Source organism: Prionailurus viverrinus, chromosome D3 (assembly GCF_022837055.1).
Source record: "Prionailurus viverrinus isolate Anna chromosome D3, UM_Priviv_1.0, whole genome shotgun sequence".
In the NCBI taxonomy this organism is placed as follows: domain Eukaryota; kingdom Metazoa; phylum Chordata; class Mammalia; order Carnivora; family Felidae; genus Prionailurus; species Prionailurus viverrinus.
In genome coordinates, this window is record NC_062572.1 from 27,897,395 (window position 1) to 27,924,921 (window position 27,527).

At 52.7% G+C, this 27,527-nt stretch overlaps 1 protein-coding gene across 6 annotated transcripts in view; it reads right to left on the reverse strand.

Moving 5' to 3' along the window:
- KIAA1671 (KIAA1671 ortholog) overlaps nt 1-27,527 on the reverse strand; it is a 203,372-nt gene that overhangs the window by 5,311 nt on the left and 170,534 nt on the right. For all 6 annotated transcript variants that reach the window (XM_047827391.1, XM_047827389.1, XM_047827388.1 and 3 more), the window contains 6 exons: nt 15,442-15,560; nt 11,420-11,675; nt 8,515-8,689; nt 6,272-6,396; nt 4,719-4,852; nt 1,037-1,119 (listed from right to left, as the gene is read on the reverse strand). In XM_047827391.1, the coding sequence (XP_047683347.1) occupies nt 1,041-1,119; nt 4,719-4,852; nt 6,272-6,396; nt 8,515-8,689; nt 11,420-11,675; nt 15,442-15,560 (888 nt within the window). In that variant the 3' untranslated portion in view covers nt 1,037-1,040. The remainder of the gene's footprint in view (nt 1-1,036; nt 1,120-4,718; nt 4,853-6,271; nt 6,397-8,514; nt 8,690-11,419; nt 11,676-15,441; nt 15,561-27,527) is intronic.

The following is a 27,527-nucleotide window of genomic DNA, read 5'->3' on the forward strand; positions in this document are numbered from 1 at the left end:
TTTGTTTTTTGGAGGAGTGGGGTGAGAAAGGTGGCCGGTGGTCAGATGCAGTGGAACAAATGTGAAATTTAGGGTCAGGTCAGGGTTCCAGCCTCAGTTTCCTCATATGGATTTCTATGAGTTTAACTGAGATATCACATGTATAGCCCTAAACACAAAATAAACACGGGCTCTGATTCCTTATCTAAAACTGAGCACAGATTTAGATGGGAATTTAGAATTGCGGGGGGGACGTTTATTATACAAACGTATATACATGCATATATGTATTATGTAACATACATATATATTATGCAAAGCCCCTATCACACCTGCAGTGTAATGTAAAGACATCCATGCAGGTCAGGTTTGCCTCTAAGTAGGTCATGAAAATGCTTCGTTGTCGGTGTCTTCTGGATTTGAGGTTTGTGGGTAAGGGGCTGGCGGGTCTCCTGTGCTACTCATGTCAGAGCAGACTTTTAGGGAGCATGAACCACACGCTCCTACCCCTAGGACTAACCACTGGCACTTTAGTGCATCTTTACTGAGCCCTGGGGACCAGTTGGCAACATGGACGCGATTAGCCCATTTTACAGATGGGGAAACTGAAGTTCGAGATCTGAAGTCATTTGGGACCTGCACTGGGGCATATCGAATCATCTGACTTTTTAAATTTTTTTTTCCAAATTATTTTTTAATTATGCAGGCTGTATATGAATGCAAAAACTGGGGACATTTTGGATTAAGCTAATCTCTGATGTCTCAACCATTCCACTTTATGAAAGCATTTTGAGATGCAGTGAGAAGAGCTAGCCAAGTGCATGAGCCCAGAGCCCAGGTTTATCTGGCTCTTCCCCTAGGCTGTCCACCTGGGTTTTTTCCCCTAAGAGGAAACAGGTCACCACAGCCCTCTTTATACGAGCCCGGAACACCCGCACCCATTTCCCCTTTTCTCTCCTAGGGTCCAAAAGTCTCCAACCCTCTGCCTTCTGGCCTAGGTTCCTGACTCTGCAGACTGCAGGCTCTGTCCACGTTCCCCCACTGCGCCCCTTCATACCTGCTCAAGCTTGGTTCTCATACAGGCTTTGCCTCTTCTTTGATTTCAGCTCCTTTAACCACTGGGGAGAGGGCTCTTCCGACCTGAAAACACAAAGCCAGTGAGAGTCAAGCGTGAGCCAGACTGAGGACTCCCTGCAGGCGGGGCTATGCAGTACCAGACTCTGAACCCTCTGTGCCGAGGTGCCGCTGAGCTGGGCATTCGCAGGTAGGAAAGGTGCCCCTGTTAACGTGACTGATGAGCAAGAAACGGGAATCAAAGTGCCCAACAATGAGGAACATTGAATAAATCGTGGTATGCCCATTCTATGAAATAATCTGCAGCTGTGAAGTCATTTGACACAGAATTATTTCCATCCATCAATCCATTTGTCACCCAGGCGTGTCTCCATCCTTCTAGCTCTCCACCCATGGAAATGCCCATGATGGTTATTTGTATGTGCCAACTTGGCTAGGCCACAGTACCTAGGTATTTGATTAAACATTATTCTAGATGGTTCTGTGAAGGCATTTTCTAAAAAGAAATTAGTATTGGGATGGATGCCTGGGTGGCTCGGTCGGTTGAGCGTCTGACTTCGACTCAGGTCATGATCTCACGGTTCGTGGGTTCGAGCTCCGCATCGGGCTCTGTGCTGACCGCTTGCTCAGAGCCTGGAGACTGCTTTGGATTCTGTGTCTCCTCTCTCTGCCCCTCCCCCGCTCACATTTTGTCTCTGTTTCTCAAAAATAAATAAATGTAAAAAAAAAAATTTTTTTAAAAAGAAATTAGTATTTAAAAAAAAAATCAGTAGACCTTGAGTAAAGCAGATTACTCTCCATGTTATGGGTGGGCCTCATCCAATCAGTTGAAGACCTTAATAGACAAAGACTGAGCTCCCCACAATTCTGATAACAGACTGCTTTGGGGACTCAAACTGCAACATTGGTTCTTCCCTGAGTCTCTAGCCTACTGGCCTGCCCTATGGATTTGGAAGTTGCCAGCATCCACAATCGTGTGAGCCAGTTCCTTAAAATAAGTATCAATCTCTCTCCCTCTCCCTCCTTCTCTTTCCCCCTCTCTCTCCCTTGCTCTCTACCTTTCCCATCCCCCACCCTCTTCCTCTCCCTCTCTCTCCCTGTCTCTTCCTACTCTGTGTGTGCATGTGTATATATACATCCAAATGGTTCTATTTCTTTGGAAGACACTGACTAATATGTGGCCCGTATGACACAGATAGATGCCTTACGTTTACCAAATGTTAACAAATGATTGTTTGGAAGAGGTCAAGATTTGTTTTAATTTTTTTTTTTAAGAACACACACCCATAAAAGTACTCAAACCACAAGTGCACAGGTCGACACATCTAAGTGAATACATTTGAGCAGCTACTGTATCAATGGTGACACTTCTGAGCATTTTATTTTTTACTTTCTTCACGTACTTTGCTGTGTTCTCCAAACTGCTTGTAATGAGAACGTACCATTTTAACAAAAACAATAAAGTCATCATCGTTTGAAATTTTATTCAAGAAAAAGATCGTTTTTATGAAGATTGTCTAATGGCCCTGGGAAAACAGTCACATGAAACACGTTAACGGGAAAATGAGCTACGCACACACACGTCATCTCAATTACATTTAAAATTACACTCAAATGGAAGGAGAGAGACCCCAGCATCACACTGGTGGTCTTGGTGGGGGGGGGGGGGCGCGAATCATGGGTGATTTTGTTTTCTGTTTTATATTCTTTTTATATTTTCCAAAATTTCTATGGTGGGCATATACACTACTTTTATAATTCAAACACAAGTACTCACGAGACCTGATCTATGCTGTTCTCAGGGAGAGTCCCTGACCCCATGGCCCCAGAGGGCTCGGGGAACTTGGTGACCCAGAAAGAGGGATGGGGGGGTCTATGAAGAAGGAGAGGTCCCCTGGGCAGACAGGGCTCCGGGCTACCCCAGGCCAGCCTTGCCTGATGGCGGAGGCACAAGACCCGGCCTCCAGAGCTGCCTCTGAGACCCTGGTCTGGTCTGGGGGCTCCTCCAGCCCCAGAGAAATGCCAGAACCTTCTGCTGACTCCAGAGCGATTCTCGTGTCCCCAGGGCATGAGAGGCACCGTCTCAGCTGTGGCCTGTTTCTCTCTCAACCTCTTGTCTTTTGCTTCCCACAGCCCACCCTGTGCTCTAATAATAGGCACTGCCCACAGCTCCCCGTAATATCGTGCCTCGAGGCCTTTGCACGTGCTGTGCCTTCAGCCTGGGGCCCCCCTCACGCTGCCTTCTCTTTGTCCATCGTGACTCCGCTCAGGCTACCTCTTCTCCTGGAAGCCTTCTTCTGCACTTTCCTTCCCCAAGTCTGGGTTATGAGTCCTTCCTCTAGCACAGGGGTCCGATAGAGAGCCAGAGAGTAAGTCGTTTTGACTTTGTAGGTCAGGAGGTGTGTGTTATGACTAGTCAGCCCTGCAGCCTGTAACAGGAGAGCAGCCGTGGACAACACAGAGGAATAGGTGTGGCTGTGTGCCAATAAAGCTTTATTTGCAAAAACAGACCGTGGGCGGAATTCGGCCCGTGGACTACAGCTTTCCAACCCCTGCTCTCTCACAGCACTTATGACATTACAGTCCTAGCGGGAACAACCCCTAACTTTTATGTGCTAACTCGTGACGAGAATCCCACTATCCTTTCCTGAGCACGTGCAGAAGGGCTCCGCACACACTTCCCCAGTTCATCCTCATGACCGCCCTGGAAGGTCAGGGGGGTTGAGTCAACCCATTTTGCAGATGAGGAGACTGAGGTTCAGAGAGGCCCAGGGACTCTCCCAGGCCACGCAGCTCTCAAGCCGCACCTCTGGGATGAAGCCCGGTTGTGTGATGTGTGTGACCTGAGTGCCCTTAAAGCGTGCTCTGTAACCTCCACCCCCAGCTGCTGAAGCGCTTGGTCTGGGAGCCCCCTGGGTGGGGGAGGGGGCAGGTGCCGTGCTGGGCTCGTCTCTGTGTCGTGCTGGCCCAGCTTGGGATGGGGGCAGTGACTCGACGCAGGGCAGCTGAATTAAGCTGTCTTGCTCAGCCTGGCTGTGCCCTACCATCCATCTTCCAGGGTCTCCCTGATTCTCCTGAGACGAAGGCCCTTCCCTGGAGGGTAAGAGGAGGGAGGATGCCTCCGTTTCCCCATCGGTCTGCAGAAGGCTGGACTAGCTCAGTAGTCTTCCCACAACAGAGCCTTGGACCTCCATGGGAGAAGTGGAGAGAGGAGGAAAAGAGTGAGGCCAGCTGCCTTGATTCCTGGTCCTCTACCCCCACCTCCGTGTGTTTTTATTTTTATTTATTTAAGTGTTTATTTATTTACTTTTGAGAGAGCGAGAGAGAGACAGCGAGTGGAGGAGGGGCAGAGAGAGAGGGAGAGAGAGAATGCACAGCAGGCTCTGAGCGGTCAGCACAGAGCCCAACGTGGGGCTCAAACCCACGAACCGTGAGATCATGACCTGAGCTGAAACCAAGAGTTGGACGCTTAACCGACCGAGCCACCCAGGTGCCCCACCTCAGTGTGTTTTCAGACATCAGGCTGCTGAGAGTTCCAGTGATCAAAGTTCTGCTTCTAAAGGGAGAAAACAGTTGAAACTCTCTTTCTGTTCTGTTTTAAGCACCCCCCAGAAGTGCATCCTGAGTCTGGGGTTGGGGGGGGCCTCATCTGCAGGACCCCTCACCTGTCGTCCTTCTCCATGCTGGAGGGCAACACACGACTGCCCAGTTGGAAGGGGGACTTGGGGGTCCTGGGCTGGGGGGTCCAGCCTGGGGTCTCGCTGGGACTGTCTGCCTCTGGCCTCTTGTGCAGCTGAGCCTGGGGAGAGAAGAGAGCCGAGTTTGTAACTGCCTCTGGTCTGGGAAAGGGTCCCATTTGATGGCATCATCGCTGCATGGTGACAACAGGGCCCCCCAGCATCTGAACTGGACCCAGGCAGGAAACACAGCCTGACCTCGGAGGCTAAGAGAAACTGGAGGCCAGGCCTGTGGTCCATGCAGCCACCCTTGACCACTAGGATCAAAGGACCACCATCAAAACCCCACACAATCATGTTGTCTTTGATGGAAAAGTCACCATTTGCATGTTCTCAGGTCAGGATGTTCTGTCTCCTTTAACTTCCCGAGAACCCGGCCATGGAGGTAATGGCCTCATCCTGCAGAGGACGTTCAGCTCTGCCAAGCTCCTTGGTCCTGTGTCCACACGAATAAAATGAGGTTTTTTCACCATCGGATTCCCGCAGGAAAAAAGCAGGGTGCATTTTCACCCATTTTTGGAGGGCCTGGCTGGGGACGGGGTGACGGTACGGTGGGCACAGGGTTCCAAACCTCGGGGGTCCGGGGCCGGGACAGTGGCAGGTGACAGCTGTCTCTGAGGCAGCTCTGGGACGGCCCCCCTCACTACCGTCTGCCTCACGGCTCTGTGCACAGGACGCCCCCCGTTTGGGCTCCACCAGGCCTGACATGACACACAGTAGCCCACTTCCCCATTTCACAGAGGAGTTGCCGAAAGGTCAGAGCTCAAGCAGTTCGCCCAGAGTCACAGTTTTCGTGAACTGGCATTCACCCGGGTCTGCCCACCCCCACCCCCAACTCCAGGGCTCCTTCCAGATAAGTCTGCTGGCCTCCCTTGATGGTAACTGACGACCAAGCGTCGCCTGTGGCCAGGAGTGACCCCAGCAGGTGTGGCTGCCACCAGGCTCGAGGAACTCGTGCTAACCAAAGCAAACGGACTGCAAGGGCCTCGTTTTCACAGGGCGCAGTGGATCTGAGCTGTGTACAGGGACCCAAGGACTGGCCTCGGGAGTTAACGCACACATCCACCTGGGAGCCCGGAGCCTTTCACCACCTGCTATGTTAGGCCGCCCTGTAAGATAGCGTTTGCTCCAACGCTGGACAATAAAGCTAAAAAACTAAGACGTTGCCATGTTGAAGGCCTATAAAATCAACCACAGGCACCAGCATGCATCTGCCGTCTACTGGCTTCTTGTTCTTGCGACAAATGACGCGGACTGCGGTCACGTGAGGCATCACCGGGGGAAGCCGGGCAGGCACGCAGGGCAACGCCCTGTACTATTTTCGAGACTTCTTGTGAGTCAAACGGTTTGGAAAATGGAGAGAAAGGAAGGGAGGGAGGGAGGGAAGAAAGGCGGAGAAGGAGGGAGGGAGGGAAAGAGACACGGGACCCGTTCTCTGCGCTGCCATGGTTGAGGGTCGTTCCGGGTGTGAAGCATGGTACCTTTAGCACGGCCGGGTCCATGCCTGGGAACACGGGCATCCTCTGGGGATGGCCAGGGGGGGTCCTCTCAGCCCTGTGTGGCTTCTCCTCCTCATCGGACTCTTCCCTCCTGGGAGATTTCTCTTCTGTTGCAAAGAAAAGAGCACGAGGTCATTGGCGGCCAGCACGTCCCCCGCACACTGTCCCTCACGTGGTCCTCACACCGGCCCTGTACGGAATGGATCTGGCCCAGTTTACAGACGAGGACAAACTCAGGTGCCTCATCAGTGGCAATACAGTACGATGGGTGCTCTCCTGGGAGAAGGGACAGTCAGACCCCCCTCCGGGCTCCCAGCTCCTTCCAAGTCAGGGAGAGAGAAGGAAGTCTTTGGCGGAGAAAAGGACACAGGAATGCTTTCAGCCAGCAATGCGTGCGGCCCGTGCTCTTAAAAGACGGGGTTGGGGGCTTCGTGTGTCTTGTGGGAGGCCCGCTCAGAGCTGGACCAGGAAGCTGCTTCCTTTAGCCCAAGCCCCCTTTTCAGGGACTTAACTGCATGGCCATGCTGCAGCCTCTTAGGAGACACTTTGGGGGTGTGGACTGTTTGTCCCCACTCCTCCAGGAGTCAGGAGCGAGGGGCTTTAGCCTCCCGGGGGGGGCCCTGGAACAGGCTTGGAAGCAGTGAGGGGTGCAGGGAGGGGCTGGGGAGGAACCAGGCAAGGTCTGCTGCTCTGGACCCCCCAGGCCATGCAGGGAGCTGGGGTGGGCTCAGAAGGCATACCCCCAGGCCTCCCCAGCCCCAGGCTGGCTCCTCAAGGCTGCTGGGAACCAGAAGGATGCTGCCATGTTCCTGCTGGGGGTATTGGTGTGCTTCTGTCCCCACACTGTTGTTGGGTTTTTTGTTAATGTTAATTTATTTTGAGAGAGAGAGAGAGAGAGAGAGAGAGAGTGTACATGAGTCGGGGAGGGGCAGAGAGAGAGAGGGAAAGAGAGAATCCCAAGCTTGTTCTGCACCATCAGCACAGAGCCTGATGCAGGGCTTGATCTCACGGACTGAACCGTGAGATCGGGATCTGAGCTGAACTCGAGAGTCGGATGCTTAATGGACTGAGTCCCCCAGGTGCCCCTCCCACATTGGTTTTTATTTGCTCCAGGCAGCTCGGTGGAGTTTGGCTCAGAAAACCCAGGAAAGTGTGCAGAGAGAAGTCTTACACCCCACTGTTGGCCATGGGTGAACCCCAAGAGGACGAAGGCCCTGCAACGGCGTGTGTGAGACTAACTGCTGTGTATGTGTAGAGTGGGGCGGGGGGGGGGTGTCACCTGCTCTGGTTTCCATTATAAGAAGAGATTTTGCTTCTTCATGTGCCTCCATGGCTCCCCAGCCACAAAGTCAAACTCCTTAGCAAGGAATCACGACTGTCCACGAGCTGGCCTCTGCCCACCTCTCTGGCACGATCCCTGCTATTCCCGGCTTGAGCAGCCCCAAACCACTTAGGCCCCTGACACACACACAGATGTTCTTTCTACACACCTGCCCCTTTGATCCCACTGATAGTTTTGTCTGGAATACCCTTCCCTGGCTAATTCCTGTTGGCTCCTTAAGATTCAATTCACAGGATTCAACCAAAGAAGTCCTCAGAGGAAAATGTGTAGCCTTAAATAACTTGCTACAGGGGCGCCTGGGTGGCTCAGTCAGTTAAGCATCTGACTTCGGCTCAGGTCATGATCTCACGATTTGTGGGTTCAAGCCCCGCATTGGGCTCTGTGCTGGCAGCTCAGAGCCTGGAGCCTGCTTCGGATTCTGTGTCTCCTTCTCTCTCTGCCCCTCCCCTGCTCACACTCTGTCTCTCTCTCTCAAAATAAATAATAAACGTTAAAAATAGTAATTATAATTTATTAGAAACAAAAATGGCAGATGATAAACAGAACTGATGTTCCAACTCGAGAATCTGGGCTCAGACCAGCAAACAAATGGAAAGAAGTCTGAGTAAATTTAATAACGGTAAAGGCAGAAACAGTAAAATCCTATTAAGTTGTGCCTCTGTCCTTTGCAACCTGTGCAGCCCCAAATTAATAGGTCATCCTGACAAAAGCCTTTTTCACCTGGTTTCTAATAAGGTCTGTAGAGTAAGAGAGCACAGTTTCCTCTGTAACTGTGTTCTAATATCCTACAACCGATAAGGGCAGGAAGTTCTGCTCAGTGTCTAACCCAAATCCGTCCTGCTGTTCAGCGTGGTATCTGGGCAGAAAGGGGTGCATGGCATACCCGTTGAGTCCTTGAACATCCATGCATTGTCAGCCTCGTCCTCCAAGGGAGACCTGCTCTCCGACTCGCTGACTCGGCTGCGCCGGAGGGCGTGGGAGATGGGAGCCCGGCGGCGGCTTCTCTTGCTGAGCTGCACCCGGGTCTTGAGGGCACTTGAGTCGAGGACTGAGGTTTGCTTTGGGAGCAGCAGGGAGGGGGAAGGAGAAAAGCACGGGGACCATTAACTGAGGGCACCACCCGCGGGAGGCGTGCGTAGCTTCCCTGATGCCCGAGATGCTGTTTAGGTGGTATGTGGGCCACCTGAGCCCGGGAGCCTAAATCTCTCTGCAAAACATACCATGCAGGCTGGTCACAAGAATCCAATGAAGGCGGAACGCCCTAGCACGGAGCCAGCCACCTGGTGGACAGGAATGCAAGTGCCCTTCCCCTCCGCGTAACACCTTGGGAGCAGGTAAGCTAGAGCAGCGCTTCGTATACAGCAGGAGCCTGATATTTGTTTGCTGGTTGAACGAATAGCTGAATACATCATCTCACCGAATCCTTGTAGGAACCTTGTCCGCGCAGGGCCCATGAGCTGAGGCACTCTCTGCGTGGTCCCCCCTTTGCTCACGATAATTCAGGGCACAGGTAGGGGCGGGCAGGGCAACGCGCCTGCACCAAGCACTCGTCTGCAAGCGTCACGCTCTGAGTGGAGGCAGGCAGACGGTCAGTGATGCTTTCCAAGCTCATCACCTCCCACAGTGCGAGGGCCGGGGATGCAGACCACCCAGGTAGGCCCAGCATAGAGGACAGGCAGTGACTCATTCGGGGATCGCCTGGGGGGGATGGTGGTGAGGCACTCAGAGCTCTGTGCTCAAGTCCCACTCGGTTCAAAGCTTAGCTGTGGGACCTCGAGCAGCGGACTTCACCTCTCTGAGCCTGGGTGTCCCTCTTTGTAAAAAGGGGACCCCAATCATATCCGCTTCCTATGGGAAGCTGGGAGAATTCGGTGAGCCCAGGTATGGAAAGCCCTGCTTTCACACAGGGTCTGAAAGTCTCCCACAGGCAAGAGCTGTTACCGGCCAGCTCGCGTGCTTGCCTGCAATGTTGGTCTCTCCCTCTCAGGTCTACCTTGGAGAAATTCCATCACCCAAGGCCTTGCTAGACGAGCGATGATGGGCTAATTTCAGTGAATCATTTCCCAGTTGGGAAGTGGCACACACCACACCGGGGACAGGAGGAGGGAGCTAATGTTTGTGCACCTGCCTCTCAAATTGGTCACAATGGCATCCAGCGGTGGGACCTGATGGGGCTGGGGCAAGAAGGGGAGACACGCAAGTCACAGAGCCAGTGTTTCAGACTCAGAGACAGTGGGGGCGGGGGAACTACCGAGAGGGGTGGCTGGTTGTGATTTCCCAGGGCTGCTCTTGCAGCCACAGGCTGGGGCTGTGGGTCTGGATACCTTAGTGCCGCACCTTCCCTTTCAACCTCCAAACAGCCCCCACGGGAGACCCGAATTGTGGTGGGCAGTGCATGGAGACCTCAGTGTGCGTTCAGCCAGCTGCTGGACCCGTGCTCGGGGACACCTGCATCTGAGCCACTCAGTGGCCACTTTCGTTCCCTAAGCTGCAAAATGGGGCAGGAATTTTTGCCTCTTGGGGTTACTGACATGTAAGCAGTCCAGGGACTGACACTCAGGGACCAGTGGCCGCTGACATTGCTGTTGATATTTATAATGGCCACTGAGAAAGAATTGCTTAGGTTTCTAGAAGGTTAAGTCCAGAGGATTATGTCACGGTGACATCATACGAGCACGGAAGCTACAGCAATGCTTGACGCATAGCTTGAGCTCAGTTAAGTGTTTGTTGAATGAACAACTGAATATATCACCTAACTCAATCCTTAGTCCATGTTTATATAGGGGGTGGCCCAATGGAGACTGAAGTTGTGTCTTTCCCGTCTCTGCCCTTCCTTACCCAGAGGTGCCATCGAGAGACCCAGACCATACTTAGGAGGGGGCGCTCCCTCTGAGGACCCAGAGGGAGACCTTTCTCCTCAAGCAGCAGTGTTCCTTCTCTGGGGAGAATCCGGGCCGCCATCCCTAAGAGTATAGGCCAAGACAGCGGCTTGCCTTTACATTTTGCATCATTTAGATGATGCATCCACAGGAGGATGGGTGGGGGATAGCCCTAATGTCAGAGAAGGACAACAGTAAGACTTCAAAGTTTGAAAAGGAAAATGTCCCTGACCCCTGCAGGGGGGCAGCTCCTGCGGGAGGGAAGAGGACAGACGCTGGTCTGGAAGGGGCTGGAGCACGATGCTTCTGGGCCTGGGTGGCTGGCATCCAGGAGGCTGGGGACCCACATAAGGGCTGTCTGTGCCGGCGGGGGGGGGGGGGGGGGGGGGAGGGGTGGCTCTGCTTCCTGGAACTGCTATTATGCATTTCTAGAGAGACTGGGATCCCCCGGGACCAGAGACACATCGCACCAAGCCAGACCTCAGCGTGGACACCCAGCAGGATGGGTCTGAGCAAACTCCAGACTCGGCATGCCGGGAATGGTGAACTCAGGCAGACCCCCCTCAGACGTCCCGCTGACCTAGCAGGTACGGGCTACGATCGGTTTTAACGTGAACACACACAATCACATTTGAGGTCATGGAGCCCATCGTGCTGGTTATCAGCAGATGAGGAAGCCAAGGCTCCGAGAGGTGAAGACATTTGCGGGCATACGGTAGGTCCCAGCTACAGGCAGACATCGGTCCCATCTCAAAGACTGTGCCCTCTGCACCTGCCACGGGGGGGGGGGGGGGGGGGCGCGGGCACACAGATTCTACCCCCGGGAGGGGCAACTGGCTGGGAGATGGTGGAGCAGCCCTTTCAGAAGGAACGACTCTTCCCGATGCACGTTCCCACTTCCTGACTCACATCAATGAAGGAGAAGTCGTCCACGCTCTTCGCAGGGCAAGCGTCCGGCGGGGGCAGCCCCTCCGTCCCATCGGTGGATTCCAGGTCAGTGCTGGATTGGTCCACGCTGGTGCTCCGCTGGTCCCTGGAGCCGCTGTGCTGGTCCCCGGCCGAGGTGGCCTCCGTCTGGGAGGACAGGGAGGACAGGCGGCTGCCGGGCAACTGTTTGCGCACCGACACGGCACTGCTGTCTGGGGACGGGGACTCGGGAGCCAGACTACGAGAAAGGAGGGAAGGGAGATATGATTGTGCAGGTGGTTTCAGAGAACAAAGTGCGAGCAAAGGAAGTGGCAGAAAGCAGGTTTGGGGTGTGTTTTATATGCCAGGAAACAAGACTCAGGACATCCCTGTGGGATAACCTTTCTGGGCACAACCAGGTGCTGCCCATGATGCCTCCAGAACATTCCACAGGTGTGGAATGGAAGGGGTCAGTCTTGCCCCGCTCAAGACCCTCCGACCCTGTACTGGGCAGGAGTGAGGGAGCCACTGGTCACACGTGGCTACTGGGCCATCCCCATGTGGCACCTGTGAGCCTAGAGTATAAAGTACACGTGGGATTCCCAACACTTTGGATTAAAGAGAGAGAGAGAGAATGTAAAATACTGATTACACGTTGAAATGATAACATCTCAGATCTGGATTCAATAAAACAGTGTTATTTAAGTTGAGTTGTCAAGATTAATTTCCACCTGGTTTCTTTTTTACTGTTTTGACATGGCTACAAGAATATCTTAAGTTACCCACACCTCACCTTTGCGGCTCGAGCTGTATTTCTGTTGGACAAACGCTGATGTCAATAAAAAAAAAAAATCGCCAGCAGTCACTTGAGGGAGAGTGGGAGGTGGGGGAATCTTCCACGTGGCTCTATTCATTTATTTATTCACTCAGGCATGCATGCGATCAAGATTTACTGAGCACTTACTCTGTGCCAGACACTATGCTAAAAACTGAGTCCCTGAATCCTCTTCCCAATCCTGTGAGGGTCACCCTCTGATCTTGAAGCCACCACAAGGCCATCAGGTGGGATTCGCCTCAGGAAATTAAATATTGATCCCACTAAAGATGAGGAAACCGAGGCACAGAGATGTGAAGTAGCTTGCCCAAAGGGCCAGAACGGACTCTGGAATCCATGCCCTTGACCCTTCTCCGACTTCCGGAACGTCTGCCCGTGGTAATGTATTTAAGTATGGCTTGGATAACTGGGACCACATAAGATAGGAATTTATAAATCACTTAAGCCAAAAAAAATTAAGCCATTAAATTAAAAAGTCTCCCCCCTCCCATTAAAAAGACACCAAAGTCAAGAGCATGGGAGAGCTATCCGGGAGGAAGGGCAGTCAGGCACCCAGACACCATCGCTGATAGAAGGGGTCTGCAGCCCTAGAAGCTGCCCGACCTACACCCCTGAGCAGAACCTCCGACCCAGGTGTACTGGTTGTTCACCGCGGGGGGCACAGCCATGCTCTGTCAGCCCTGGGATGATGTTACTCCTCGGAAGGGGCAGGATGTTGGGGTATGGGTGGGACTGAAGCAAGTCCCCGAACCATGAGGGAAATACCACCAAGGAGGCAGCAGATGGCGCCATTGCCCAGGGCTGGGGGCACAGCGGCTGCGGGTCCGGCCAGGGAGAGGGCGCTGCAGTGCCTCTGGGGAACAGAAGGGGGCGTCCACCCACAGGAGAGATCCCAGGTCCCCCAGGCCGGGACTCACCTGGCCTTAGGTTCTGGGGGTAACAGAGGCCCAGGGAGCGTGAGAGACGCAAGACGGAGACGCAGCCTTCTGCGTCCCAAGGGTTCTTGCAGGAAATTTAAGTTAAGTCTAGTGACAGGTAAGTAGGCTCATTAACAAAACACATTTCAAGGGTTAGGGGAGAAAAGGCTTTCACAGGAGCTTTAAGAAACCTTTGCTTCCCTTTTTCGTCTTCGTACCCATTCTTTTTTTTTAATGTTTATTTATTTATTTTGTGAGAAAGAGAGCATGGGGGAGGGGCAGAGAGAGAGGGAGAGAGAATCCCAAGCAGGTTCTGAGCTGTCAGCACAGAGCCCGACGCAGGGCTCAAACTCACAAACCGTGAGATCACGACCTGAGCTGAAGTCGGCTGCTTAACCGACTGAGCCACCAGGCGCCCCCCCCACCCCGCCGCCATAGACCCATTTTTACTTCCATCCACCTCCACCCAACTTTTATATCGAGGGCTGTGGGACGTTACCCAGTAGAGGGTTGTGACCACCTCCCAGCTGAGAAGGCGGGGGAAGCAGGTGGGAGACCTGCGGCTCAGTCCACCCCAGCCCCGGGCATGCCACCCACAGGCGAGAAAACAGTCGTGACACAGCTGGCAAGGGGCCATGCCGCAGTCAACCCAGGTCTCTCTGACTTTAAAAGACCACGCGGCCCTCACTGTGGTCACATGACCACGTGATCCTGGGGCCCCCGGCTAGGGAAGACATGAGCTGAGAACACCGCCTCGTCCACCCCAGATGTCCCACCCAAGGCAGAGAAGAAATATCGTATCTTTAAAACCACAAACAGGTGCAGTGAACAGGTACTCCTACTATGTGCCAGGAAATCTGCTGATGGCCGTACAGATTCCCCTCCCAGCCACCCCCTGTGATGGGTTGCCTCAGCCTTGGCCTCCGCAAGACAGGGCAACAGGATTAGATGTTAACACCTTCACGTGCTTACAACAGTGCTTGGCTCAATAAACCCTGGCTGTTTTTATAAGTGTCGTTCCCTTCCCACAGAGGAGGAGGACCAGAAAACCGGGAAAACGTAGCTAATTTAGCCAGAGTCCCACAGCCAGTGAGGGTAGAGCTAGAACTCAGAGGTGCCTGCCTCTTGTATCCAGGCTGTTCTTGATAACCTGAAGCCTTCTGCCACAGTCAAAACCAGGCAGACCTCTGAGGGCCCTCCAAGCCATTAACTGGGGCGATATTCTCTCTCTCAAAAAATAAATATACTAAAAAAATTTTTTGTATAAAAAGGGGGTGCATGGGTGGCTCAGTCAGGTAAGCGTCCTGACTCTTGATTTAGGCTCAGCTCATGATCTCATGGTTCATGAGTTTGAGCCCTGCATCAGGCTCTGCACTGCTTGGGATTCTCTCTTCCTCTCTCTCTGCCCCTCCCCTGCTCTCTCTCTCTCTCTCTCTCTCTCAAAAAATAAATAAGCTAAAAAAAAGTTTAACTGGGGTGATATTAAATGCAGACATAGCTAATAAGGCAACACGTAGAGTACGTTCTTAGATTTGTAAACATACCCAGATATGGTGAAAAAAGTCTAGACAGACATCTAACAAAAAACACTGATGCCCTCATTAATGATCTGTGGGCTGGGATGATAGGTGTTTTTCATTTTCTTCATAATTTCTTTCACTGTGGTAAAACACACATAACATAAAATTTTCCATCAGTGACATTTAGCACACTGTGCAACCATCACCACGATGTAATTCGAGAACTTCTTCGTTCCCCCAAAAGGAAGCCTGCTACTTGTTAATGTCAGCCCCTACCTACCTACCTACCCCCAGCCCCTGGCAACTAACCTACTTTCCATCTCTATGGACTTACCTAATCTGGACATTTCATACATTATTTTAAGATGATTTGTATGTTCTGGGGTACCTGGGTGGCTCAGTCGGTTGAGCGTCCGACTTCGGCTCAGGTCATGATCTCACCGTGAGTTCGAGCCCCGCATCGGGCTCTGAGCTGACCGCTCAGAGCCTGGAGCCTGCTTGGGATCCTGTGTCTCCCTCTGTCTCTGCCCCTCCCCTGCTCGCGCTCTCTCTCTTTCTCAAAATTAAAAATTTTAAAAAGCAAATGAAATAAAATAATTTGTACTTTCTAAATTTTCTTTTTTACAACAAGAATGGATTACTCTCGTACTTACGCACAAAACAGGTTCTAGTTATATAGAAATGAGGGGGCAGGTGGACCACACTGCCATCCAGGGGCCCCACCTCGCAGCCAGAAGCCCTGGGACGCCCTACCTCTCCCCACTCTGGCGCTGGTCTGTCCACGTCCCATACTGGCTGTCGGCTTCCTGCACGAGGGTGTCGGTGTCCTTGGCTTCGGGGGGCCGCCTGGAGAAACACTGCTTCAGTTGGTCCTGTGGGGACAAGCCAGAGGGGAGATTTCTATCAGGGGAAAATGCTCAGAACCTGGTCCCCAGCTGACACAGATCACATGGCATTGCCCCTGACTCAAACCCGCCCCAGCTCCCGACTGTGCTCAGCGACGGGTCCAAATGTCTGGGGTGGGCATTAGGGCGACCAACTGCGCCAATGTGCCCAAGGCATCACAGGATGCAGGAGCGTCGGTGCTGAAGGCAAGCAAACATCTCAGTCGGTGCTGAGATGAAGGTGTCATCCTCCCCAGCACGCTGCCCGTCCTCGGGGCCCCTCTCCGCCTGGCATTGCAGGCGGGATGATCTCTCCATCTCCAGTCTCCCAGGACTTGTCCACCTGGTAGGGATGCTCCCTCACCCATCCCCCGCCCCAGGTTCCCACCGCCACCGGCTTCCCATCTGCATCATCCAATATGGCATTCGTGGAGCATTTAACTGTGCCCAGCGGCAATCAAGCTGTGTGCACTTTGTCTCGCTGAACAGCAATCCCATGGTAATCTTTATCACAATCCCTGTTTTGCAGATGGGAACACTGAGGCTCAGGCCAGTCGAGTGACAGGTCCCAAATCAAACAGCCTGTGCACGGTGAAGTGGAACCCAAACCCGGGCAGGAGGCTGGGACCCCACATCCAAACGGATAACCACGGCATCCCAGGCAGCCTGGATCGCTGGGTATTCACTACCTACTCAGTTGCTATCTCTGCCCTCGGCCGGGGCGCTTGGAAGGAGTGCTGGCACATGGTGGGCAGTCCGTAGACCTCCACTAAGTGACTGAACTGCTGGCTTCCCCCACCTTATTCACTTTGGCAAGTTAAAAGCCCCTTCCCTGCTCAACAACCTTCAGTGGCTCCCTAGTGCCCTCCAGCTGAAATCCCAACACGCCTTGTAATGGAGCCCCAAATTTCCTCTCCACTGTGCCATCTCCTGCCCCAAACAAACCCTTCCTCCCACCCTCCCGGACCTCCCCACTGAGTCCCACACAAGCCTCCCACATCCCAGCCTCTGTGGTTTTGCTTGCACCCCTCCTTCTTCCTCCCATCCTCCTCAGCCAAAGCCATTGCACCCACGGCGATCTCTCCTCCTGCCGAACCCTTCCTGCCCATGCTGGGCTCACTGTGGTACCAGCTAAAGTTTGACATAGAAGGTATTTCCTCAAGAGGTATTTACTGAGCGCCTACTATGTGCCAGGCACCAGGGAACCGGGGGTGGGGGATCGCAGCACAGCAGACACAACCCCTGAGGTTCTGTGACCCAGCCGATGTGCTCTTCAAGGTCAAGATGCTCTATCATCTTAGTTTACACGCTAGGCTTTTCCGCGGCTTCTGCGGAACCGTCCTTGGCTGAACAAGCTTATAGGGTCCAGGAGAGCGAACACAGGCCCGGGGAAATGCTTATTAGCTGTATGACCTCAGGGTTTTCACTTGGGGCCCAGAGAAGCTACAAGGGTCCAGTGAGGACACGGTCGCCAGGCTAAGGGCACGGACGCCAAGGACGGGACCCATGTGACGGCTCCTATGCCTACCCCCTTCCCCATTCTCTTCCTCTCAGCTTTTGGGGACACTTGTGTGCCCCACAATGCTCAAGGGGATGCTGTGCGGGGATATATGCAAGAATGGGCATTCAGAAGAAAGCCCTCTGTCACCTCACAGACGGCCACACTCGAAGACCCTAACAACAGCTAATGTCCGAACACCCCCAACACCACTGCCTGCAGAACGCTTTTCTTCAACGAGGCAACAAAATAACACGTGTTTGTTGTAAAACATTTAGAAATGATAGAAAAGCGCAAAGAGTAACACCCCTCATCCACTGATGACATTCTGGCATAGTCCCATCCAGAACTTTTCCCTGGGCCAATTCATCGACATCCTTATCTTTTTTCTTTCTTTTTTTTTACGTTTGTTTATTGAGAGAGAGAGAGAGAGTGTGTGTGTGTGTGTATGGGAGGGGCAGAAAGAGAGAGAGAGAATCCCAAGCAGGCTCTGCACTGTCAGCACAGAGCCCGATGGGGGGGGGGGGGGGCTCGATCCCGCGAACTGCAAGACCATGATGGAGGCAAATTCAAGAGTCGGACGCTTAACCACCTGAGCCACCCAGGCGCCCATCCACGCCTCATCTTTAATGGCTGAAGATCCCACTGGATGCACTCAGCACCGTTCATTCATTTAACCAATCCCCAAGTGTTGGGCATTTAGGTTGCTGAACATTTCTCCCTGTTATAATCAACAACATGACGAACGTCCTCGAGGCTACAGTGACACATGTCTGTGATTATCCCACGGAAGAGATTCCTAAGTTTAGAATCACCAGGTCAAGGGGTGGCATATTTTTAAGGCTTTGGCTTCTGATGAGCGAGCCAGTCTTGGGACAGCCTGCCCAATCTCCAGGCCCATGGGCAGCATGTGGGGGTGGCTGTCCGCACGCTTTAAGGATGAAGTCAGTCCCCGCTCGGGGAAACTGGGGACGTGTTTGCCTTGAGAGATCACCTGACATTCTCAGATGCCCTGGACCCTGAACACAGTTCTCCCTGGGGCCCAGGAATGGAAGTCGCCATCTGAGCACATCCCCAGCTGCTCACTGTTTTTCAAAGATGTCACAGAATCAGGCATTCCCTAACTTAATCCCCTACACGGGTCAGATGCAGAAGCCAGAGGCTGGGGCCTTAGGGGGTTGCTGCCGGTGGCCTCGGCATCGCTGTCCTGAGCACTTTCAGACAGCTGCACGCTGGATATGGGGCGGCGTGTGCCAAGCGTGGTGGGAGGCAGAGGGGTGACACCTCTGTGTCACAGCTCAGGCAGAAGGGGGGTGCTGCTGTCTCCGCTCTGTCTCAACTGTGTGGCCTGGCCACGTGACTCCACCCTTTCAAGCCTCAGTTTCCCCATTGGAAAAACGGGGGTTGTTTTGTGGCTTCAAGGACATAATCTCCGGAAATCACCAAGCTGAGGGGACAGGAGCTGCAGGTGTTCAGAACCATTTTCATGTCCCTCCCCCGGAAGGACGGGGGCCTTTCATTGCTCAGGGATGGAGAAGGGAGGTGGAGGTGGGGCCTTTGGAAATCAGAACGGCCGGGTGGGTAGGATGCCGAGGGTGGAATCAGGGCAGGAGACGGGGGCTGGATGTCAATGGCGTTCAGCAACAACACGTAGGTCTCCATCCATCCCGGTCTGTGGGCCCCCCTGAAGGGATTTAGGATTTACACTCAGGGATGTGGAATCACCACAGGCAGGAATACACGCTTTCTCCCTGCACCGCCTAATGCCAGACTCGAGATTCCCCAGGGCAGCACCCCTGACTCCTCTCTCCCTCACTCCCACCATCAAATCAACACCCGGTCCTTCAAAGTCTCCTTCCAGAACATTCTGTCCGGCCTTGGCCAGCTCCAAGGTCTCCCTGCCTCCCTCACCTCTGGCTCCTCCCATTATACTTACAAAACCATAATCTGGGCCTGCAAGGTCCCTGCCAAAGCCCTTTCATCGCCCACATCCGTCAGGCTCAAGTTCAAACTCCTCAAAGTGGCTTGTGGGATCATCATTACTTGGGCTCCTTCCCCACCATCTCCTGCCCATCCTGGGCCCTCCCACTGGCTGCTCCCCCCTCATGTGCCCCCGGCTACACTCTCTCTCACCTCCAGACCCACTGGAGCAGCCACCGCCTCCCAGCTAACCTTCAGATTTCAACTTTGAGGGCTCTTCCTCCAGGAAGCCTTCCCTGAACTCACCCCTACCAAGGCTGGCTCAGGAGCCCCACGGCTCTCACCATGCCCTAGATCTCAAGTCTCTATATCTGTGCTGGGCAACACATAGCTGCTAGCCACATGGGGCTATTTAAATTTAACATAAATTTGTTAAAATTAAAAAATACAAAGGATTCAGTTCCTCGGTGGCACCAGCCACATTTCAAGGGCTCCATAGCCACATGTGGCTACCATGTTGACCAGCACGGATACAGAACATTTCCATCACTGCAGAAAGTTCTAGTGGACGGCACTGCTGTAGAACTTCCCACAGTGTAATAATTAGAATTGACCTCTTTTCAGTCTCCCTTGGATGTGTCCTGCTTCTGGAGCCAGAATGTATGGATTCATTACACAGTAGCTGTGTGATCTTGGGCACGCTACTTAACCTCTCTGTGCCTCGCTGTCTGGACCAAAGAGCAAACGTTACATATTTGGCGGAATGCCATCACAGTCACTACTCTTCAACACAGACCCCCAAGTTTGGAGTAACTCAGGGGGTAGGATTATCTAGGGGGATTCATCTTGTAAATGAGGCTTAAGAAAGCGAGCTGTTTATCAGCACTTTCTCCATGAGTATCCTGGGAACCTTGCATGCACTGCAAATTATTCATGGCTCCTCCCTCTGGCAGACCCTCACTCAAATCAAGTGAGGCCTGAGCTTTGCTCCCCGGGTTGCAAGGCCTCGAGATCAACCACCAAAAGGCCCCAAAAGGCCCCAAAACTCTAATAAAAACTTTCCCAAAGTCAGACTTTTAATTAGCTTTAAGGCAGGATATTCTTCCAGTTCAGGCCTGCCTCACCAGGCTGCTACAAAAACCCTCACCGTCCACAGGCAAGTAGATGCCGACAATACAGATGACAAACTAATGAATGACACACGTGTGTCCCAGTGAGTCCCCCGTCTGGAACACGTGCCAGTCTTTTCTGACGTGCATCCCCAATGGACAGCCACCCGATGCCCAGAGCCGCATTTCAATTGTCATTTGTCACATGAGGATGACCAAATCTTATCATTTAAAGTGAGAATGACTCTTGAGTCAATTCGGTTGACCTTTCTCAGATGAGAAACCGAGGCACACAGACAGGAATTGCTGTCTGGCTTTTAGTTTTCACAGTGAGCGAGAGGCAGTGCGGGCACCTCTGGGACGCAGGGTTCCTATCCCATGCTCCTTCCAGCCCCCAACATCCACCTGCCCCCAATTTCCCAGGATGCTTCAAGAGGCTCTGATGAGGAAGTGTATGCAACAATGGGGAAATTTGCATGAAAATGCTCTCAAAAATTTCAAAAACTTGGCAGGTTTAAAAACCACTTGCTTGGGGGCGCCTGGGTGGCCGACTCAGCTGAGTGTCAAACTTTGGCTCAGGTCACGATCTCACGGTTCGTGAGTTTGAGCCCCGCGTCGGGTTCCATCCTGTCAGCACGAGCCTGCTTTGGATCCTCCATCCCGCTCTCTCTCTGCCCCTTCCCTGCTCACTCTCTCAAAAATAAATAAACATGAAAACAAACAAACAAAAAAACCAAAACACTTGCTCAGACTAGGAGCTCACCAAGCCCCAAGCCTCAGGTGCATGAAGACCCTGGGCCCTTGTCTTATAAGCAAAGATGACTGTCTTAGCCCAGAGCCCATAATGGATAACTTCATAATAGCCACGCTGGCGAGGCCAGGCTAACACACACCTTTAAGGGCCGTGTTTAAACATGCCATAACACACATCCTGAAATTTAAAAACCTGTATATCCCTTGAGTCAGCAATTCTGGTTCCACAAATTTATCTCAAGAAAATCATTAGACACACTTGCCAAGATCTATGAACATGAAGGCTCCCTGCAGGAGAGCAAATATTGCAAAGTATTGGAAATATCGTTGCAAAATACTGGAGACACCACTGCAAAATCTTGGAAATGACCTAGATGTCCAGTAAGATGGGGATCAGTGGAATGCAATCTGGTATATCCACACAATGGAATAAAGACAGCTAGGGAAAATGATGCTCAGAAAGAAATGTTTACTGTCAGAGAAAGATACCTGTCTTATACTTGCAAACATTAAAAAAAAAAAAAAAGGTAACACAACGGCACGTGTGTATGTGTCTTATGACACCGGTTTCGTAAAAACAAACACATAAACATACAAGGAAGGTCCCACGGCAAACCACTAACAGTGGAACTGTCTGTGGGGAGTAACAGACAGGAGTGATTAAACAGGGTGTTTATTACTCATGATGATTTTATTTAATATCCAAACTTGTAGTTTTATATCCCAGTACAATCAGACAATCAAATTAATAAAATGAAATAAAACCCATTCAATCCCGCCTCCAATATGATCGTATTGCACACGCACCGTGAGTGAAGAACAAATCAGAAATTTTTATGTGTTAATCCGTATCAGAACCAGGCAAACTTTTTCTGTGCAGGGTCAGATAGTCAGTCTTTGGGGCCCTGGGGGCCATTCAGTCTGTGTCCCAACTACTGGGCTACAGGCAGTATGTCAGCGTGTGTGGCTGTGTTCCAATAAAACTTTACTTACAAAACAGGTGGCTGGCGAGATTGGGCCCCACAGGCACCTGGCTGATCCCTGATCTATGATGCGCTTTGGACGGCCAGCTGCGTGAAAATGGGGACTGTCCCATCCAGTGCTGCCCCCCAACCAGCACTTAGAACGATACCCAGTCTATGGTAGTTGTTGAATAAATATTTGTTGGAGGAAGGTGTTTCCAAAGATAACTTTTCTTTGCAGTGGGTACGTGCGAACTTAACCAGAAAAAGCAACGGCCTTAGGGAGGAGGCGAGGAGAAGAGAAACTACCACGCCTGCGTGTATTCTGGGGTGTCTGACACGTCCACCTAGGAAAAGAACCCTGAGTCAGGACGGCGCTCAGCGGCTCAGCTGACAGGGCAGTTCGGAGCAATTCAAGATGTGCAACCCCTCCCCCGTCTGCAACTCTACACTGTCAGCTGCGCAGGGCGGCTGGCTGGTGACACCTGCTCCGTCTCTGCCCCTGAGGGCCCGCAGCGCCTTCCTCTCTCGAGCTCAGGTCAGCCTTACACAACCAAGAAATGAGAGCAACATCAATGTCGAGGGCGAACACTCCTGAGGGCTGAGGGCTGGCGATGCACTCTTCCATTCTGCCATCTGTGTTCCCAGACAACCCTATGTGGTAGGAATGTCATGGATCCGTTTTACAGGGGAGGAGACTGAGGCCCAGAGAGGCGACCTGCCATGCCCGAGGTCACGGAGTTACGTGGTGGGGAGCTGGCATTTGAACCTGGGTTTGCTTGGTGCCCAAGCCGGTGCTCCCCACAGCCCGTGCTGCATTTCCTGGCCCTGGTCTGATATAAGAGCTTGTTGGGGTCCTCTGCGATCATTTCACAGATGAGAAAACCAAGGGCCGGAGACAGGGAGGGATGCCCGCCAGGCCTGGCCTCCAGGGTTCACGACTCCCTGGCCTGTGCCTGTCACTACAGTCCATCTCTAGCAGCCTCTGTCGTGGGGTCACAGGCCCAGGAAGGGGAGAAGGAGGGTGGGGGTGGGGGGGCCGGCAGGTCAAGGATGAGCTGGAGTTGTCACATCCACATTGTGCCCGCCCCGGTCCAGGCTCTTTTTAAAAAAAAAAAATTTTAAGTTTATTTATTTTGAGAGAGCGCGAGCAGGGGAGGGGCAAAGAGAAAGGGAGAGAGAAAATCCCAAGCAGGCTCTGTGCTGTCAGCGCAGAGCCCGATGAGGGGCTCGACCTTACAAACTATGAGATCATGACCTGGGCCAAAATCCAGAGTCGGACAGTTAAACAACTGAGCCACCCAGGCGCCCCCAGGCTCTCTTCGTAAGAGCACTGTCCGTCTTACTTCAGTCTGCTCTGAACCCCAAGGTCCAGAGCACTGTCCGTCTTACTTTAGTCTGCTCTGAACCCCAAGGTCCAGAGTCCTCTCTCCTCGCCACATCTGCTTATCCTCACCCGTCCCCCCAGCCCCCACCCCCATGGCCACAATGACGCCCAAACCCACCATGCACCTTCCCACCACGGGCCTTCGCCCATGCTGTTCACTCTGCCCAGCCAGGTCCCGCACGTCAGCTCCGGGGGGCGGAGGAGGGGGGCGCCTGTCCTAGCCCAAGTCTGAGTCCTGGCCGGAGTTTTCTCCTTGAGCCCCGATCTCGGCTGGAGGTTCTCATCACTTGTGGGAGTTGTTGGATTCTTGTCCCTCCAGAGATAAAAAAGAATCTCCAAGATGGGGAGGGGGGCGGGTGGGAGTTGCATTTTCTTCTCACCTTTGGATTCACAGTGCTTATTTACAGGACCTGGCACTTAGTAACTGCTCAATACATTGGAAGGAAGGCAAGAAGGGAGGAGGGAGGGAAGGAGGGAAGGACAGGAAAGGAGAGGGAAAGACAGGAGGAACTCAATGGGGAGTGGGGCCAGGCAGAGCCCTTAGAACATGCCCAGTGCTGCCAGCACATACTCACACAGTGTCCCCTCCCTGTGGACTCCCCGCAGGGGATGTCCACAATGACACCTAGGGCTACAGCACAAGCCAGGCTTGCCCCTGCCCTGCCCAGTAGCATGGGGGTGGCACTTCCCAGGGAAAGTCGGTAGGATACCAGCTGCTGAGCCCTCCCAATGGGCTCCGAGAACAACGGTGCAGGTATAGTCAGGTGAGGCCAGGTGTGGTGGCCTGGATGGGGGCATGGCTCAGGGTGTGGGCTGGCCACCTGGCCACAGTCCACTCAGGACCCGCCACAGGCATCAGTCAATGGGGCAGGAAGATCTTGAGGTCATCTCTAAGGTTGGTGGCAAGCTTGGGGTGGAGAAGGGAGGCCAGAGCGAGCGAAGGACAGAGACAGACGGGCAAACGGAAGCAGACAGAGGAGCAGCAAGAGAAACCACGGGGACACACATAACCAGAGAGCGACACATGGGCAAGGGTGACCGAGAAGCAGAGGAGGATGTGTGCCCGGACCTGAGGGACCCACCTGGACTGTGGCTCTGAGGTCCTGCCCACAGGGACACACCTGTTCTGGACTCCATCCCCCGACCTGGGGTCATGGGCACAGATACCAGTCTCAGCCATGGCTCCCCCTCTCTTGACCCTACATGGTCAAGCCCCTCCCTTCTCTGAGGCTCAGTTTCCTTTGGGGCTAGATTAAACCCAATGGTTATAAACACTCTTTGGATAACCTAACAGCCCCTGGTGGTTAGCAACCCTAAACCACAAACTTGTAGGTTGCAGGTGTGAAATCGACCTACTCCACTAACCTCTGTCAAGTTGGAGGCAGGACAGGTCCTAAGACTCAGCAGAAAAGAGGCAAATCCAGCCCAGCCTTTTGCTGGCTGTGATTCGAACGTCTCCAAACCTCGACTTTCCCATCTGTGCAGTGGGGATGGGGAGGATGCCCGGGGTGTTGGGAGGATTCTGGGAAATGTCTGGCGAGAGCTTGCACCTGGCCTGATGATGGTGGTGATGTCCACTGTTTGGCTCCCCCCAAAACATATCATTTTAACAAACACTGTTAATAATGTGCTATCTGGCCCTCATGAGGCCAAAGAGTCCCACCGCTCAGCTGGGGGCCGGAAGGAGCTGCCTCAGCCAGACCCCAGAGTGTTTCTCTTGACCTGGCCACGAGTCGGCTGCTCCTCTCTACCACAAAACGCAATGAGCTGGACCCCAGCTCGGCCCAGCAGACCTACTGCCCTTCGGGGCCGAGCCCCCCACCAGGGTGTGCTGGCTGCAAGGTGACGGGTCTGGCAGAGATACGCCGTCTCCACGGGACAAGTGCGTCACCCAAAGTGACAGGAACACACGTTTGCAGCTGGTGCTTGGGAGAGGCGTGTTTGGTTTCGGCTGGGAATGCCCGCAAGACTCCAGAGCGAGGGCTTCCTGGCTCTCCTGACGGCCTCTGAGGCTATACATAGAAATGACAGCTGGGCTGGGGTGGGGTCGGGGGGCCCAGGACTCGTGAGCCGCAGAGGTGGGGTTCCCCCAGACTCCAGAAGTCCATGACACCCTAGGGCCCTGCTCTGGATGTCAGAGGTGGTTAAGAGGTAGAAATGAATATAATAACCGTGAACATTTAAGGGGCACCAACCATGTGTCTGGGAACAAGTCAATTCCTTACGTGGGTCATCTAGTTCAATGCCTAGAGTAGATACTATCAATGGCCCATCTCACAGGTGAACAGTAACACCACCAACAGACACGTATATGGCCCTGCCTGCCTGCCCAGCGGCCATATTTTGTCCACTCAACCACCGTAAGAAGCAGGTAGAAGATGAGGCACAGAGAAAGAAAACTTGCCCAGGGTCCCATGAGGGAGTGGAGAAGCCCAATTCGAACCCAGGTGGTCAGGCTCCGAGTCTAGGACCTGTGACCCCCACTCTGCCAACTCCTACTGAAATGCCACCCAAGAGATGACCCTCTGGAAGACTTCTTGGTACAGTCTGTCAGCCGCTGGCCAGAATGTGTCCTTCAAACACAGCTCAGGCATCACCTCCTCCAGGAAGCCTCTCTTGACTGCTTCCATCTGCACCTGGGCTCAGTCTCTCCTTGGGACCCATGCTCCACCCCCCGCCATGCTCAGCCCATCACAGACCTTAACAGGCTGTGCTGTGCTTACTGTTTGTCTGACTGTCTCCTCCAAACTGTGAGCTCCCTGAGGGCAGGCACTGGGGCATCCATTCACCCTCAAACCCCAGCGCCAAGTTGAGATGGCCACAGCGTTCAGGAAGCAACTGACGATGGATAGACAGATGAATGAATGAATGAGTGAATTCATAAATGATCCCCTGCTCCCTTTCTAATGCCCATGAATGATATTACTGTTTACTCAGACTCTTGATACATCTTCAGACCATCTGTTTTTATATATGCCCTTACATTTTCATTTTTATTACTTTTAAAGACAAACTCAAACACCATGTTCAAGGTGCAAACTGTGAAAGTGGATTTTTTTAAGGCACAAAATAGGAGAGATTAATCCAGGGAAGGAAGATGATCCTCCAAAAACAAGGAATCTTCCTGCAGGGGGCAGGAGAGAAGAGCAGCATAGAACATTCTAGAAGTACTGAGATGCCCTTTGCGTGGAAACAAATTCAGTCCCCCCCCCTTTTTTTTTCACTTTTGAACATTTATTTATTTTTTGAGTGACAGAGAGAGACAGCATGAGTGGAGGAGGGACAGAGAGAGAGGGAGACACAGAATCTGAAGCAGAATCCGAGCTGTCAGCACAGAGCCCGACACGGGGCTCGAACTCACGAACCGTGAGATCGTGACCTGGGCTGTCGGACACTTAACCGACTGAGCCATCCAGGTGCCCCTCAGTTTCCCTTTTAAGTCTAAGCTTCTGTCAATAAAAGATGTATAGTTCTAAGGTTAAGATGCACCCAGGGAAAAGAGAATTTAGGGTTTTTAAAAATGTGTTTAGGGGCACCTGGGTGGCTCAGTCGGTTAAGCTCAGGTGATGATCTCGCGGTTCACGAGTTTGAGCCCCCCCGCCTCAGGCTCTGTGCTGACAGCCCAGAGCCTGGAGCCTGCTTCAGATTCTATGTCTCCCTCTCTCTCTCTCTCTCTCTCTCTCTCTCTTCCCTCCCCCCACTCGCGTTCTGTCTGTCTGTGTCTCTCTCTCAATGAATAAACATTAAAAAAATTTTTTTTTAAATGTGTTTAACCCAAGTGACAGAACAGCCATGACCCAGAATACTATACTACTTAATTGTTAAAAGTAAGTGTTAAAAGAGATAAGGCAGATATAAATGCACTGATCTGAAACGCCCCCCTTGCCCTTATTAGCATGTGAATGGAGCAAGGCACACAGCAGCAGGTGGAAGGGGGCTGCCATTTGTCTGTGAGGAAAAAAGCATATTCTTCTATATGTAAAAACACAAATATATGTGGATATTTGAAAAGGCACAGAATCCTGGAGAAGGACACAGGAAAACTATAACAACACTGGTCTCTGGAAGGGGCGGTGGGGGGCGGGGAGACCTATTTTTTATTCTACCTCTTTTTGGTTTTTGTGGGTTTTTTTACGTTTTATTCCTTTTTGAGACAGGGAGAGACAGAGCATGAACAGGGGAGGGTCAGAGAGAGGGAGACACAGAATCCGAAACAGGCTCCAGGCTCCGAGCCGTCAGCACAGAGCCCAAGGCAGGGCTCGAACTCACGGACCGCGAGATCATGACCTGAGCTGAAGTCGGCCGCTTGACCGACTGAGCCACCCA